This window comes from Microtus ochrogaster, unplaced genomic scaffold, assembly GCF_000317375.1.
Source record: "Microtus ochrogaster isolate Prairie Vole_2 unplaced genomic scaffold, MicOch1.0 UNK18, whole genome shotgun sequence".
NCBI lineage: Eukaryota > Metazoa > Chordata > Mammalia > Rodentia > Cricetidae > Microtus > Microtus ochrogaster.
In genome coordinates this window covers 4947883-4961235 of record NW_004949116.1, presented here as the reverse complement: position 1 = coordinate 4961235, position 13353 = coordinate 4947883, and the positions used below count along the sequence as shown (strand labels likewise).

Here is a 13353-nt window from a genome sequence, read left to right as displayed (position 1 = left end):
TTTTTAATTCTAGCGTTTTGAAGCAGAGAAGTTTGACAATTTTTATTTTATAAATTAATATGAATATATGCAATAAAATATGTGTAATGTTGGTAACAATAATTTTCAATTATATCAAAATTGTAGGATGCTTTTTAAGGGAAAGGCTGTAAATTGATTGAGCTTTGAAAAGCTTGTAAGCCACTTTACAATGTGTATTGAACACCCGTATTTTCCCCCCAGAAAGTACTAGCCCTGTGCTCAGGGTCCTCCTTGCCTCCACCTTCCAAGTTCTCTGATTGCCCGTGAGCCACCACTCCTGGCTGTAGGTACACTTGTTATTTTTGTATATTAGACAAACCTCTAATGGTGAGTTTAGACTTTCCTATATGTCTGGTATTTTGTAATTATATTGCCATAATTCAGTTCATTTTTATTTCTTTTGCCTAATAATGTTAATTAAAAATACATGACAAAGACATCTTATTTTGTTAGTTGATATGTGTAACCGTTTGAAAATCCTCTGTGATTTTTTTCACTTGCCCAGAAGACACTTTTATTTTTTTGCCATGGGGTTTCACCACATAGGCCTGTCTGGCTGACCTGGAACTTGCTGCATAGCCCATGCTGACCTCAGACTTCTTCTGATGAGCCTCCTGTTTCTACCTCTCTGACCCTCGGATTATAAGCATATGCCACCACTCCTGACTCTTTTACATTGTTTTTAGAGATTAAGTTTAGGTGTTCATACTCATGCAGCAAACACTTCATTGACCAAGCTAGCTCCCTAGCCCTATCTTAGTTTAAGTGAGTGAATTGGTTAGAGTTATTATTGTTATTGTTTTTGATTTGAGTTTTTGCCTTTTGGCCTGTATAGAAGAATTTGGATTTGTTGTTCTGGAAATATCTATGTGTATAGATTAATAATAAGAATAAAAAGCCTCTTTTGTGCTACAGATTTTTCTGTTTATGAAAATATAGTAGACATTAGCATTCACAAACCTATATTTGGTAGTTTTTCTGAGGCTGATGTTTGAATGGTGAGGACAGTGTAGCTAGCAGCAGAGAGCCTGGACTGGGTCTCCACCTCAGTTTATCTTTGTTTTCTGTTGTTTTCATTATCTTTTAATGCATTGTAAGGGGAAGCTTCTGTGATACAGGGATATGGAGATTTAGGCATGTCACAAAGGTATTTAAGTATATGCCTCATAAGTTTTAGGTACTTCTGTGCCTTTTATAGAAGATTTATGCAGAAGGTAGAAAGGAAGAAAAGTCTATCAATCTGCTATATTTGTGTTGTTAATAACTTGTGTATCTCTTGGCAATTATTTTTTATGCTTAGTTTAAAATACTTATTTGTTTTTGTACATGTTTGTATGTATGTGTGGGTGTATATGTGTATTATGTGTGTGTTGTGTTGTGTATGCACCACACATAGGTGAGAGCCAGAGCAGGACACTGGCTGTCTTCCTTATCATCTTCCACCTTATTTCCTTGAGACAGGGTTTCTCCCTGAACTGGAAGTGCATCTGTTTCAGTGGGGCTGGCTGAGCAGGAAGCTCTTGGGATGCTCTGTCTCTGTGCCCTACTGCTGGGTTCCAGGCCGGCAAAACCATGCTGGCTTCTTGTGTGGGTGCTCGGGTTCACACTCAGGTCATCATTCTTACACACCAAATCAGTCCCCCGTCCAACTTAGTTTTCTGTCACAATCATTTTAATGTATTTTTAATGTCATAGTGTAAAATATTTTTAAAATAGTGTAAGTCTTTTTGAGTAAAATTAATGAAATGGTAAGGAACGAGTTGAACTAGTTTTAGCTGTAATTCACACCATTTTCTTGTCCCTACTTTGTCTGAGTGCTGGTATATTAGAAATTCTCATTTTTTAAACTTTTGTTTAAAAATTTTGGTGTTAGCCGGGTGGTGGTGGCGCACGCCTTTAATCCCAGCACTCGGGAGGCAGAGGCAGGTGGATCTCTGTGAGTTCGAGACCAGCCTGGTCTACAAGAGCTAGTTCCAGGACAGGAACCAAAAGCTACGGAGAAACCCTGTCTCGAAAATCAAAAAAAAAAAAATTTTTTGGTGTTGTTTCTCTTTTCTTCTTGCTAAGAGCCAGAGTTGTAACCCATTTAACAGGAGAAAGCCCAGTGACAGAGTTGAAGACCTTTCAAGGTCATGACAGCTGAGTGGTCCGAACTCTGGTTGTCAGATGTAAGGTGCTCCTGATTCAGGTAGCTGCTGTAAAGACTGGTGAGCTCCTTTAAATCACAGCTCGGCTGAATACCTTATTTTTGGTCAAGACAGTATAGTGCACTAGGTACACAGAATTTATCTAATGTGTTGTGTTCTTAAAATTGAATTGAAAAGTTTTTGGTGTGTGTGTGTGTGTGTGCTTGTATATTTATGTAGGTGCTCTGTGTGCATATATATTCTTGTGGAGGCCAGAAGTCAATTTCAGGTGTTATTTTACTCATGAACTATCCACTTTTTAAAGACACAGTCTTTAATTGGCTTGCATCTCACCAGTTAGCCTTGGCTGGTTGCTGGCCAGCAAGCCTGGGATCCACTCATCTCTACCCCTCCAGCTCTGGGTTTGCAAGCATATTTCATACCACCTGGATTTCCACATGGGTGCTAGAGTCCTCATGCTTGCAGAACAAACATTTTACCAAGTGAGCTGTTTCTCCAACCTCTTGACATTGAAATTTAAAGAATTTTCCTGTAGTTTAGAGGTGTTTTAGGGAGGTTTGTGTATGTGTATGTGCTTGTACATATATACCTGAAAAGATAACTGTAGTATTGCTTTTTCCTATTTAATTGGCTTAATGTTCATGGGCTCAGTTAAGCACTTTGCTTTTTGCCAATAGAATTAATGGACTAATTGTTCAATATGTCCTGAATAAAATATTATGAAACTGATATGTTCTTTGGTAGATAAAAATAATGAAATTAAGTTTATGATGCCCTTGTCACCCACAGCAGTAAGTTTGAGATGGCACAGAGCAGTGGAGCGAAAGGGAGACCTGCAGTTCAGCTTCAGATGTGCCATTATGACTTTGAGAACTTGTGTATGAGGAGGATTCATTGAAATTCTTCGAACAAAAAAATAAATTTGCTTTTGAGTGAGAAAATTTTCATCTCCAAATTTCTGTTTCTGTGCTATTTTTGGAGTTAATATTAGTATTTTACTTTTAGATTCTCAGAAGTGGTTTATCTATTTTGTGTAAGGATTTTATTGAGGCAGTGATCTCTAGAAACAGATAAGCCATCCTTTCAGTTTAAAGCATTTCTTTGTCTTGAGAAGATAGAAAACATCAATCTTTTCTAAGCGGTCTTTCCCAAGAATGAATACCAGTAGTAGGCATTAGACAGTGTCGTAAGACCCTGTCCCAAGGGAGCCTTTGCACCCATTTGTTGTTATGGCTAAGATATTCTAGATCCCCATGTTTTCTCACAGGGACTATACCTTCTCCAAAGCTCTGCCTTCAGATGTCATTACACTAGGGACTAGGCCTACAGTTTGTGAGTTTGGTTGTATTTTGTCCATGATAATGTTAAAAGGCTAATCCTTCCTCTCATGAACCTATAGATTCAACACAATGCCAGTCAAAATCCCAATAAGTATTTTGGGTGGCAGATGGTTTGAAAGAAAATGGTTGCCAAAGGGAGAAAGTGCGTCACTGTGGGGGCAGGCTTTGAGGTCTTTTTTGCTCACTTACTTCATGCGACAGTCATTTGACTTCCTGTTGCCTGCAAGGTGTAGGACTCTCAGCTTCAGCACCACATCTGCCTGCATGTTGTCTGCCTGCATGCCTTTGTGCTGCCCACCATGGTGATAATGTACTGAACCTCTGAACCTGTAAGCTTGCCACCCCAACTAAATGTTTGCTTTGTAAGTGTTGCCATGGTCATGGTGTCTCTACGGCAGTAGGAACTGTAGCTAAGACAGATGGAAACTGATACTCTGATTTAAAGTTTAGCTGAGAATTCAGCGAATTTTCAATGGCTAGAACAACATTGGAGGACTTCCTACTTCAGGATGGTTTTCAGTCTGTGATGATCAAGACAGTGTGGTAGCAGCATAGATACGGGGCAGTGGTCAACCCAGCAGGGTACCGAGTCCAAGGGCACATACACATGTATTGCTGATTGACTTTTGACAAAGATACAGAGATACAATTTAGTAGGTAAAGGATGTTTTTAACAAATAGAATTGGAACAGTTGGATAATCACAGACAAATTTGACCTTTAGTTGATACCTGGCTCCACATAAAAAGTTATCTTGAAGAACCATAAACTTAACTGTAAATTGTAAAACCACAAAAATTTCAGAAGCAAACAGGAGAATCTCTGTGACTCTGGGCTGCACCACTGTTTCTCAGGTAAGATCAAGATCAAGAAAATTTTCATAAATTTGGCCTTTTAAATTTGGTAAACTGTTCTTTGATTTGAAAAACAACCCATGGACTGGGAGAGAGCACCTGCAGATCTGATACCTGTTAAAGGATTTGTTTTCAGGGAATGTGAAGAATTTTCCTTTGCTGGTGGGAATGTAAAAACACAACCAGTTTGGGAAATATTTTGACAGTTTCCTGAAATGTCAAACACACAGCTCCCATCCTCTGCCATCCTCTGCTGTACACTCACCCAAAGTGAAAGCCTGTGTCCATCACAAAGTTTGGACATGCATAGTTTTGTAAGAACCACAAGGTGGGAGCAACTCAGATGATGTCTACAGGTGGGGTAATTCAGTAAGGGTTTGCTGTAGCCACTGCTGTGGGCACAGGTCACAGTGCCCCAGAAGCCAGACCAAAACCCAAAAACTACAGTGATGTGGGAGTGTCATATATCAATCTGTTGATTTCATTGGTTAAGCAATAAAGAAACTGCTTGGCCCTTATAGGTTAAAACATAGGTGGGAGGAGTAAACAGAACAGAATGCTGGGAGAAAGAAGCTGAGTCAAGGAGTCGCCATGATTTTCCCACTCCAGGCAGACGCAGGTTAAGATCATTCCTGGTAAGCCAGCTCGTGGGCTACAGCAGATTATTAGAGATGGGCTAGTCCAGGTGCGAGAGCTAGCCTAGAAGAGGCTAGATAGAAATGGGCCAACCAGTGTTTAAAAGAATACAGTTTCGGTGTAATTATTTCGGGTAAAGCTAGCCGTGCGGGCGGCCAGGTGCTGGGGAAGCGCCCTGCTGCTCCTATTTCAACACTACAGGGTTCATTTACACAAAAATTGTAAAAAACAATTTTTTTTTCATATAGAATCAGTGGTTGGCTGTGGGATGGGGGAGCATGTTGATAAAGAGAGGGCAGAAGGCACAGATTCTGTAAGGGTTTGTGGAAGTGTCTGGGCAGTAGGTGTGCTCATTATCTGGTATGGGTATAGAGCTGTCCACTTGGTGTATTAATCAGATTGATGTGGCTGTAATAACATCTAGGGTTGGTGTTTTGGACAGAAGTGTTTGCTTTATCATTCTGGCAGTTTAGGAATATGGGTCTCCTCATGAGGGTCCTGTTTGTGATTTTCACCCACCAGAGAAGGAGTTGGCTATGTGCAGAACCTAAAATGCTAATGGAGTGGCCTCTTCTTACAGTGACTTTCTGTAGGAACAAGGATACAATCCCATGAGAAAAGTGTTAGTCCCTTCATATTGCTCTCTAGACTCTAGTTGTCTTCCAGGAGGCCTGTCTCTTACAGGCTTCCCAGACTTTGGCACGTGGGGAGGCACATTCAGACTGCACCTGAACCAGAGCACTGTGTATTTGTTATTGCTCAGTGGGGCTGTTAAGATAAACATGTTTTACTTTTTGTATACATTGTGGTTTTCTTCATTTTACATTGACAATTAAAATTTAACTCTAAGGATGGAGTTGGGGACTCAAATGATGGAGAGCAATATGATGTATTGCAGAGCTTAAATGTGGAAATTTCTCATTATAAAATTGCAGATATGGAGCTGGAGAGATAACTTAATGATTAATAGCACTTGCTACTCTGTCAGAGGATCCAGGTTTGAGTCCCAGCATCTGCATGGTGTCTCACAACCAAGTACTCAGGGACCCACATCTTCTTTTGGCCTCTGAGGGCTCCTGCATACATATGGTACACATATAGGAGGCTCACACATATGTACATAAACAAGAACAATTGCAGATATGTGGAATTAAGATGAGTAGTTTAGGAAATTGAATTTATTTTACCCAGAGGTTTCTCAACAAATCAGGTAGTGCACTGTAGCTGTTTTCTGGCTTTGGATCACTTCAGAACTGGTTTTTCTTTTTCTTTTCTTTTTTCTTTGGTTTTACAATTTTTAAAAAATGAGCTATTACCAATTTTAAAATTTAAACACTTAGAAAATGTTATTAATAACTGTTTGTCTGTGCACCATTGGTCCCCACGGAGGCGGGTACCAATGGAAGCCAGAAGAGGGTCATTGGATCCCCTGGAACTGGAGTTACAGATGGTTATGAGCCACCATGTGTGTGATAGGTATTGAACCTGGATTCTCTGAAAGAACAGCAAGTGCTCTTAACTGCTGAGCTATCTTTCCAGCCCTGATCTGGCATTTCTGAACCTTACGTTGATTGTAGAACAGGAGCCCTGGTTGAAGGATTAGGTGCTACCCCATGTTGCTACAGTGGGTTCTTAACAGATACAGGGGTTTCTTTTTTAAAAAATAGTTTCTAAAAGGGCTGTGTGCCATATAATTACATAAAAACTGTTTCCTCTAATTTGAATATAATCCTCGACATATGACATCCTCTATAACACAAGTTATTTAGAATTGCTGTTTCTCTGTTTCCCACTATACTGAAAGCTACATATCAACACTAGATGTGTTTCAAGGATGTAATAATTTACATAATAGGAATTATGATTATTTCCCTTCCTCATATATCTGGAGAGCCTTAAAGAAAATAATGTTGAACAGCCAAAAAAGGAACCGGACACCACACACAAAAGTTTATGGACTTAACCTGAGAGCACAGCTTTGATCCAGGCCCATTTATTCTTCCTTCAGATACAGTTCCTGAAAAACTGTGCCTTGAACCCTTTACTCAGATCAGGTAGTGGTGGGGAAACTGGTAGACACACGCAGATTGTTAGTAATGAAAACTAGGAGTTGATACACCTTGGTGGGGCGAGGGGAAAAGAAATAGGAAAGGAAAGGAAAAGGCAGATAGTGGTGAACGTAGCATGCTAGGAGCTAACAGTTCTGCAAATTAGTTGCCTCTAGGGAAGTGATGGTTAGTAAAAACAGAAAAGCATGAAGTACTTGTTCTTGGAGGCGTTGGTCCAGCTGTCAGCCATGCCTTATTTCATTAATGCTAATGATGGCCATGCATATATCATTAGAGCTGCAGGTGACAAACCTGGAACCTAGCAAGGTTGCTACAGTCAAGTCTACGATTTAGGATTTAGGAGTATGCATTTAGTTCTCCCTCATTCCACTTACCCTTCTGTTGATTATAATTAGTGCTTATCAATAAAGAAAAGAATAAAGCTTTTTTTCTTTTTTAAAGTAAATTTCCCTGAAGTTATCCATGTTGGCCCTGAGCTTGTAGTCCCTAGTAGTTTTCATGGGTGGCCTCCCTAGTAGATGGAGCTAGAGGTGCGCGTGTTTGGCCTTAACTTTTTTTTTTCTTTTAAGGGTCAGTACACATAAAAGTATTTTAAAGCAATTTTTGCTTTATAAAGTTCAAATTTCCACTAAAAGATGTTAAGATAGGAACTGAGGGTGTAGTTCTATTGGTAGAGTGCTTGCTTGATATGCATGAGACCCTGGGTTCAAGTCCCAGCACCATTAACCAGGTGTGGTGGTGCTTGCCTTTAATTCCAGCACACAGGAAGTGGAGGCAAGAGGATCAAGAACTGTCTTAGGCTACAAAGAAGAATTCAAGGCCATCTTGGGATAATGTGATGGGGTCTCAGAAAAGTAAAAGATATTAAGACATTTATTTCTAACTATTTTTGGCCTTGAAAAGATTAAATATGTATTATATGTACATTAAATCTAGATTTCTGGATAAGAAACTATGAGTTGATGTTATTAATTATCTACTAAAATAAATGATAAGTGATACAAGTGTTCAGAAGTTTAACTCCTTATGTTCTACACTCTCCTAGGAGGAGGGTGACTGCACACACGTTAACTCATGCCATAGCAGTGGGGAGTTTGAGTTGATACTTTTTTTAAAAATATGTATATTTATTTATTTATTATGTATACAATATTCTGTCTGTGTGTATGCCTGCAGGCCAGAAGAGGGCACCAGACCCCATTACAGATGGTTGTGAGCCACCATGTGGTTGCTGGGAATTGAACTCAGGACCTTTGGAAGAGCAGGCAATACTCTTAACCTCTGAGCCATCTCTCCAGCCCCGAGTTGATACTTTTAATTGTATGCAATGCTCTGAATGCATTGGTATAACTTTTAACTTTGACTCAATTTTAAGGATTACAGCCATCATTTTGAAGCTCAATTTTAAATTTTAGTGTTTTTCTTGTAAAAAAAATAGATGTTGGGCCAAATACTCTGTCAGTGACAGGCCTAAAAGTGACACTTTCTGAATTTACTTATTCTCACTGTTATTTATTGTGGCATAACATGGACAAAAGGAAAATGGCTCTGTGAGCTTGCCCACCTGGCTCACATTTTCTTTCCTACTTGGAATTGTTTTTAGAACTCCTGTGATGTGTTTTTCAGGATTCCAGGTAGTCTGCCTTGATACTCACATGCTCTGCAGCTTGGCAAGTGTTAGCCTCCACTGCAGTGTTGTGAGTCAACAGTGCTGCCTGCCCAGGCACTCCTGTGCCTAGAAATGAGTTCATAGAAGGTCTGCAAGGCCCTTAGAGCAGTGCTGGGCTTGTGGGGTCCAGGAAGTGCTTTCCCCTAGGCTGGCTTGTGAGGCTTAAATGGGCTGTGTATGAAATGCTTGGTGTAGGCCTGGTATCTGCTAAATGATAAGCAGATGCAGTGGCTGTAATTTAAATATTCAAGTGCTGATGCGTTTAAAGATCTGTTTTTTTGGATCTCTGTGTATAAGAGATCTTTGGGTAATTTACTTGGAGAAGTGAGGAAAAGTAGCTAGTTTCTATATTGTATTTCCCCTTTAGGTACAAATCACAGATAAAAATGTTTAAAGTAAATATATAATTATTTTTCTAGTTGCTAAGTTTAGATAGTCATTTAAAATAGGTATTGCTTTTTATTATTAAAATATAGGTCTTGATGAGCATCACAAGCATTGGTGAACTTTGAAATGCCATGTCGATATCTAACCCAATTTTCTTTTTTTTTCTCTTATTGTCATCTTTATAGGTTTGTGGAATCTCGCGTCTTTATTTTCCAACCTTTGTTTGTTTGTGTTGATGCCCTTTGCCTTTTTCTTTCTGGAATCGGAAGGTTTTGCGGGCCTGAAAAAGGTAAGTAAATTGAGTTTTGATTAAGTTTGTTAAATAGCTAATTAAATATCACTCACATTAAACTAGAAGTTGATTTAAAGAAGCAGTTGAATTACTAAATAACTGTGTTGACACAATGTTGTTAGATATTAAAACAATGCACAGTGAATCACTGTGTACACAGCAGGAAGTCCATTTACGGTGCACATCTCCCTGAAGGAGTGTCTCCTGTGAAACTGATAGCCTGATAGCAAAGCTGTTAGGCCTTTCTAGGCCTCATCTACTTTAGAACTGATAGGATACACTTAAAGTACATCTTTTTTTTTTTAAAAAAAAATTGTTTATTTATTTTTATTTTATATGCATTAGCCTTTTGTCTGTATGTATGTCTGTGTGAGGGTGTCAGGTCTTGAAGTTACACACAGTTGTTACCCACCATGAGGGTGCTGGGACTTGAACCTGGGTCCTCTGGAAGAGCAGTCAGTGCTCTTAACTGCTGAGCCTTCTCTCCAGCCCCTACGTCTTAATGTGAAAGCTATTCTACATCTCATATTTTCAGAATAGTAACACATTATAAAATCAAGCACTCGATAGTAGGTAGACCCCCATAGTACTGAGAACGGCTCATCTTACATGAATATGGAAGACCTGGGAGTGAGCATATGGGGAAGCTTTTTGAGAACATCTGAAAACATACTATGGCTTTATAGGGGGCATGACTGACTCTGACTTTGAATACAGAGTGTCCAGCCATAAACTCTGGAATATAATTTAGAAATATAATGAACAAATATAAGTAAACATTTGAAAGAGTGAACTAGTATTAGAGTTGAGGTATCTTATACTTTTCTGATTTACTTCTATTCCTGTTGCAATATATGGAGTGAATTGTGCTTATCCATGTCATATACTTGACATGGGAAGTTGCAAACATCGTGGATTGTTTCCCCCTTTTCCAGTATGTGACATCTGTGCAGTTTGTGTGTTTGCACGTGTTTGAGCAGGTGTATGTACATGTAGACGACAGAGATAAAAATTGAGTGTCTTTCTCATTTCCTTTCACCATAATTTTTTGAGACAGGAATTTCAAGGAATCTATGCTGACTGAGGTTTTCTGTCCTGCCCAGTTCCCACAGTTATTAAGTCCCAAAGAAATCACACAGAGGTTTACATTAATTATAAACTGATTGGCCCATAGCTCAGGCTTCTTATTAACTCTTATAACTTATATTAGCCCATTATCCTTGTCTATGTTAGCCACATGGCTTGGTACCTTTTTTCGGCAAGGCAGCCACATCTTGTTATCTTGCTTCCTCTGTGGCTGGGACATGACTGAAGACTGCACTTCTCTCTTCCCAGAATTCTTGTTGCCCCGCTTCTACTTTCTGCCTGGTCACCCCACCTATACTTCCTGCCTGGCTACTGGCAAATCAGCTTTATTTAAAATATAAGTGACAGGGTACAGACCATTGTTCCACAGCAAATGTAGAACTAATCAATTTGGCTCAGCTAGTTGGCCAATGAGCTCCAAGGACCTGCCTGTTTCTGCCTCTCTAGCCCTGGAGTTACAGATAGACACCTCTATACCAGCTTTTACAACTAAGGTCCTCGCGCTTACATGGCAGGTCCTTTACTGACTGAACCCCAGCCCCAGCCCCCTTAATAACTTTGCAAAGTATGGAATGCCTCATGAATTTGTGTGTCATCCTTGACCAGGGATATGCCCCTAACTGTGCTGTTTCAGTTTTAGTTATGCTGTCAGAGGAGCGTTGTTTATGTGGGGTCTCGCAAATGGGAGTGTTTAACACTTGATAGTCTGGGAGACACATCAAGGAAGGACTCCCGAGAGGCCAAGAGCTTTTGTGGACTGGCCTTCTTACTTCAGACATGAACACCCTGCAGCTGAAAGCTGTCAGCTCACTTCTTAGTTAGCAAATGTACTGAGGTGAAAATGGATTTGCTTTGCTATCAAGCTCCAAATTGAGAAAGCTGGCTTTTTTTTAATGTTGTAATTATATTCTATCCTAATGTTTTAAGATTGGCAACTAAAATTTTATGTTATAGGAAAGAATTACTTGGTTTTAATTTAGAAAGCTGCTAGAGCTGGGTGTGGTGGTGCATGTGTTTAGTTCCATCACTTTGAGGCAGAGGCAGGTGGATCTCTGAGTTCTAGGCCAGCCTGGTCTACAGAGTGAGTTTCAGGACAGCTAGAGCTACAAAGAGAAACCCTGCCTTGAAAAAACCAACCAACCAACCAACCAACCAACCAACCAACCAACCAACCAACCAACCAACCAACCAACCAAATAAGCATATAAACAAACAAAAAGAAAGAAAGCTGCTTTCCTATTTATAGTTTCTTGAGGGAATTATGCAAGGTCTTATCATTGAATTAGTTCAAATTCTTCTTGTATATAGCTAAAACTGAGGTCCAAAAATATTAAATACTATTAAATCATCTAAAGACCTCATGTATAAAATAGCAGTGATATGACATCTGACATTCCCAAAGTCCCACACTGGAAAGCACAAGGAGATGGCTAAGGGCAGAATGTGGAAAGGGAAGACAAGAGGAGCAAGAAATGCTGACAGCAGAGGAGCTGTGCTGTCAGGGTGTGTGAAGAAAGAGGAGGAGGCTTCACCTGAAACCTGAGGCCAGACGGCTTCTAGAATAAGTGTAGAATATCCAGCCTTACAGAGTACTCCAGAAAATGGACAGCCTGAGGAGGAGGCTGCTGGAGACTCTTCAGATGTCAGTTTTTGTGGAAGTTTGGAGTTAGAGTTTTTCCTAGATATCTGTCTGTTCATCAGAAAATTAGTAAGCAGCTCTAAGTATGAGTTACTGTGCCTTTAAAGGAGCTTGCTGGGGCTGCTCATGTAGAACTTAGACTCTGCACTCAAGGGACAGACAGTGGGGGGTAATCAGGAAAGCACACAAATAAGCCATAGTTTGACATGTACTGAGGAACTGTGGGACCCACTAACAGAAGTGGTGCCTTGATCTTGGGGCAAGCACCGAGGAGGAGGCCAGCTAGATGAGCTGAGTCTGGAGGATGAGCAGGGCTGGTAAGAATGACTTTCAAGACTTGTCTTGTAGTCTTTTTGGTTTTTGTACCTACTATTTTTTTTTAAAGTGTAGTGATAAGTCTGCATTTCAGTGTTTCTCTTTTGTTGTCAAGGGAAGGAGTACCCTGGAACACATGTGCCACTCAGTGCCAAGCACTGCTGGGGAGGGGGCCATGCAGGCAGCAGTGCACAGGTGTGTAGGCATAGATGCATAGACTCACAAAACCACCTGCTGCTGTCTGCACAGTTCCTCCTCTTCCTAATCCAGCTTGTGTGCTAGCTATAAATACAAGCAACAGGTTTAACTGTTGCTTTACTGCTGCTCTTGTTTGGTGTTCCAGGAATATCTGCTCAGTTCACACTCCTTATGAAGATGTAGTTGTTAACTAGGTAGGTCATGACTTAAGACAGCCTGTGATTTGGACAGTCCTTGCCTCTGCCCTGTCTGCACTTACCAGCCAGGAAAGGGACTCAGCTACATCTTGTGAGGCTTAATTAACAACAGCCTCTGGAATTAAGAGCTGTTGGCAAAAGCCAGAAACATCACCTCTTGTGCTCCTCCTTAGACAGTGGTTCTCAACTTTCCTAATGCTGTGTCCCTTTAATATAATTCCTCATTGTTGTGGTGACCCCAACCATAAATTATTTCCTTGCTACTTTGTAACTATAATTTTGCTACTGTTATGGCTTGTAATATAAATGTCTGTGTTTTCACATGGTCTTAGGTGACCCCTGTGAAAGGCTTATTTGACCCCCAAAGGGGTCACAAATGACAGGTTAAGAACTACTGTCTTAGACCTCACATCAGCGAGAAGAACCACCTGAACAGGGATCCAAGAGACAAGCATGATGTCTCATATCCACATTTGCACAGATTTTGCTGTTAATTGTTATTAT

The 13353-nt window shown here is 40.1% G+C and overlaps 1 protein-coding gene across 2 annotated transcripts in view; it reads left to right on the top strand.

Annotated features, from left to right (window-relative positions):
- Positions 1 to 13353, top strand: part of Lmbr1 (limb development membrane protein 1) — a 136435-nt gene that overhangs the window by 37142 nt on the left and 85940 nt on the right. For both annotated transcript variants that reach the window (XM_005367461.2, XM_026789376.1), the window contains one exon: positions 9308 to 9411. In XM_005367461.2, coding sequence (XP_005367518.1) covers positions 9308 to 9411 — 104 coding nt within the window. The remainder of the gene's footprint in view (positions 1 to 9307; positions 9412 to 13353) is intronic.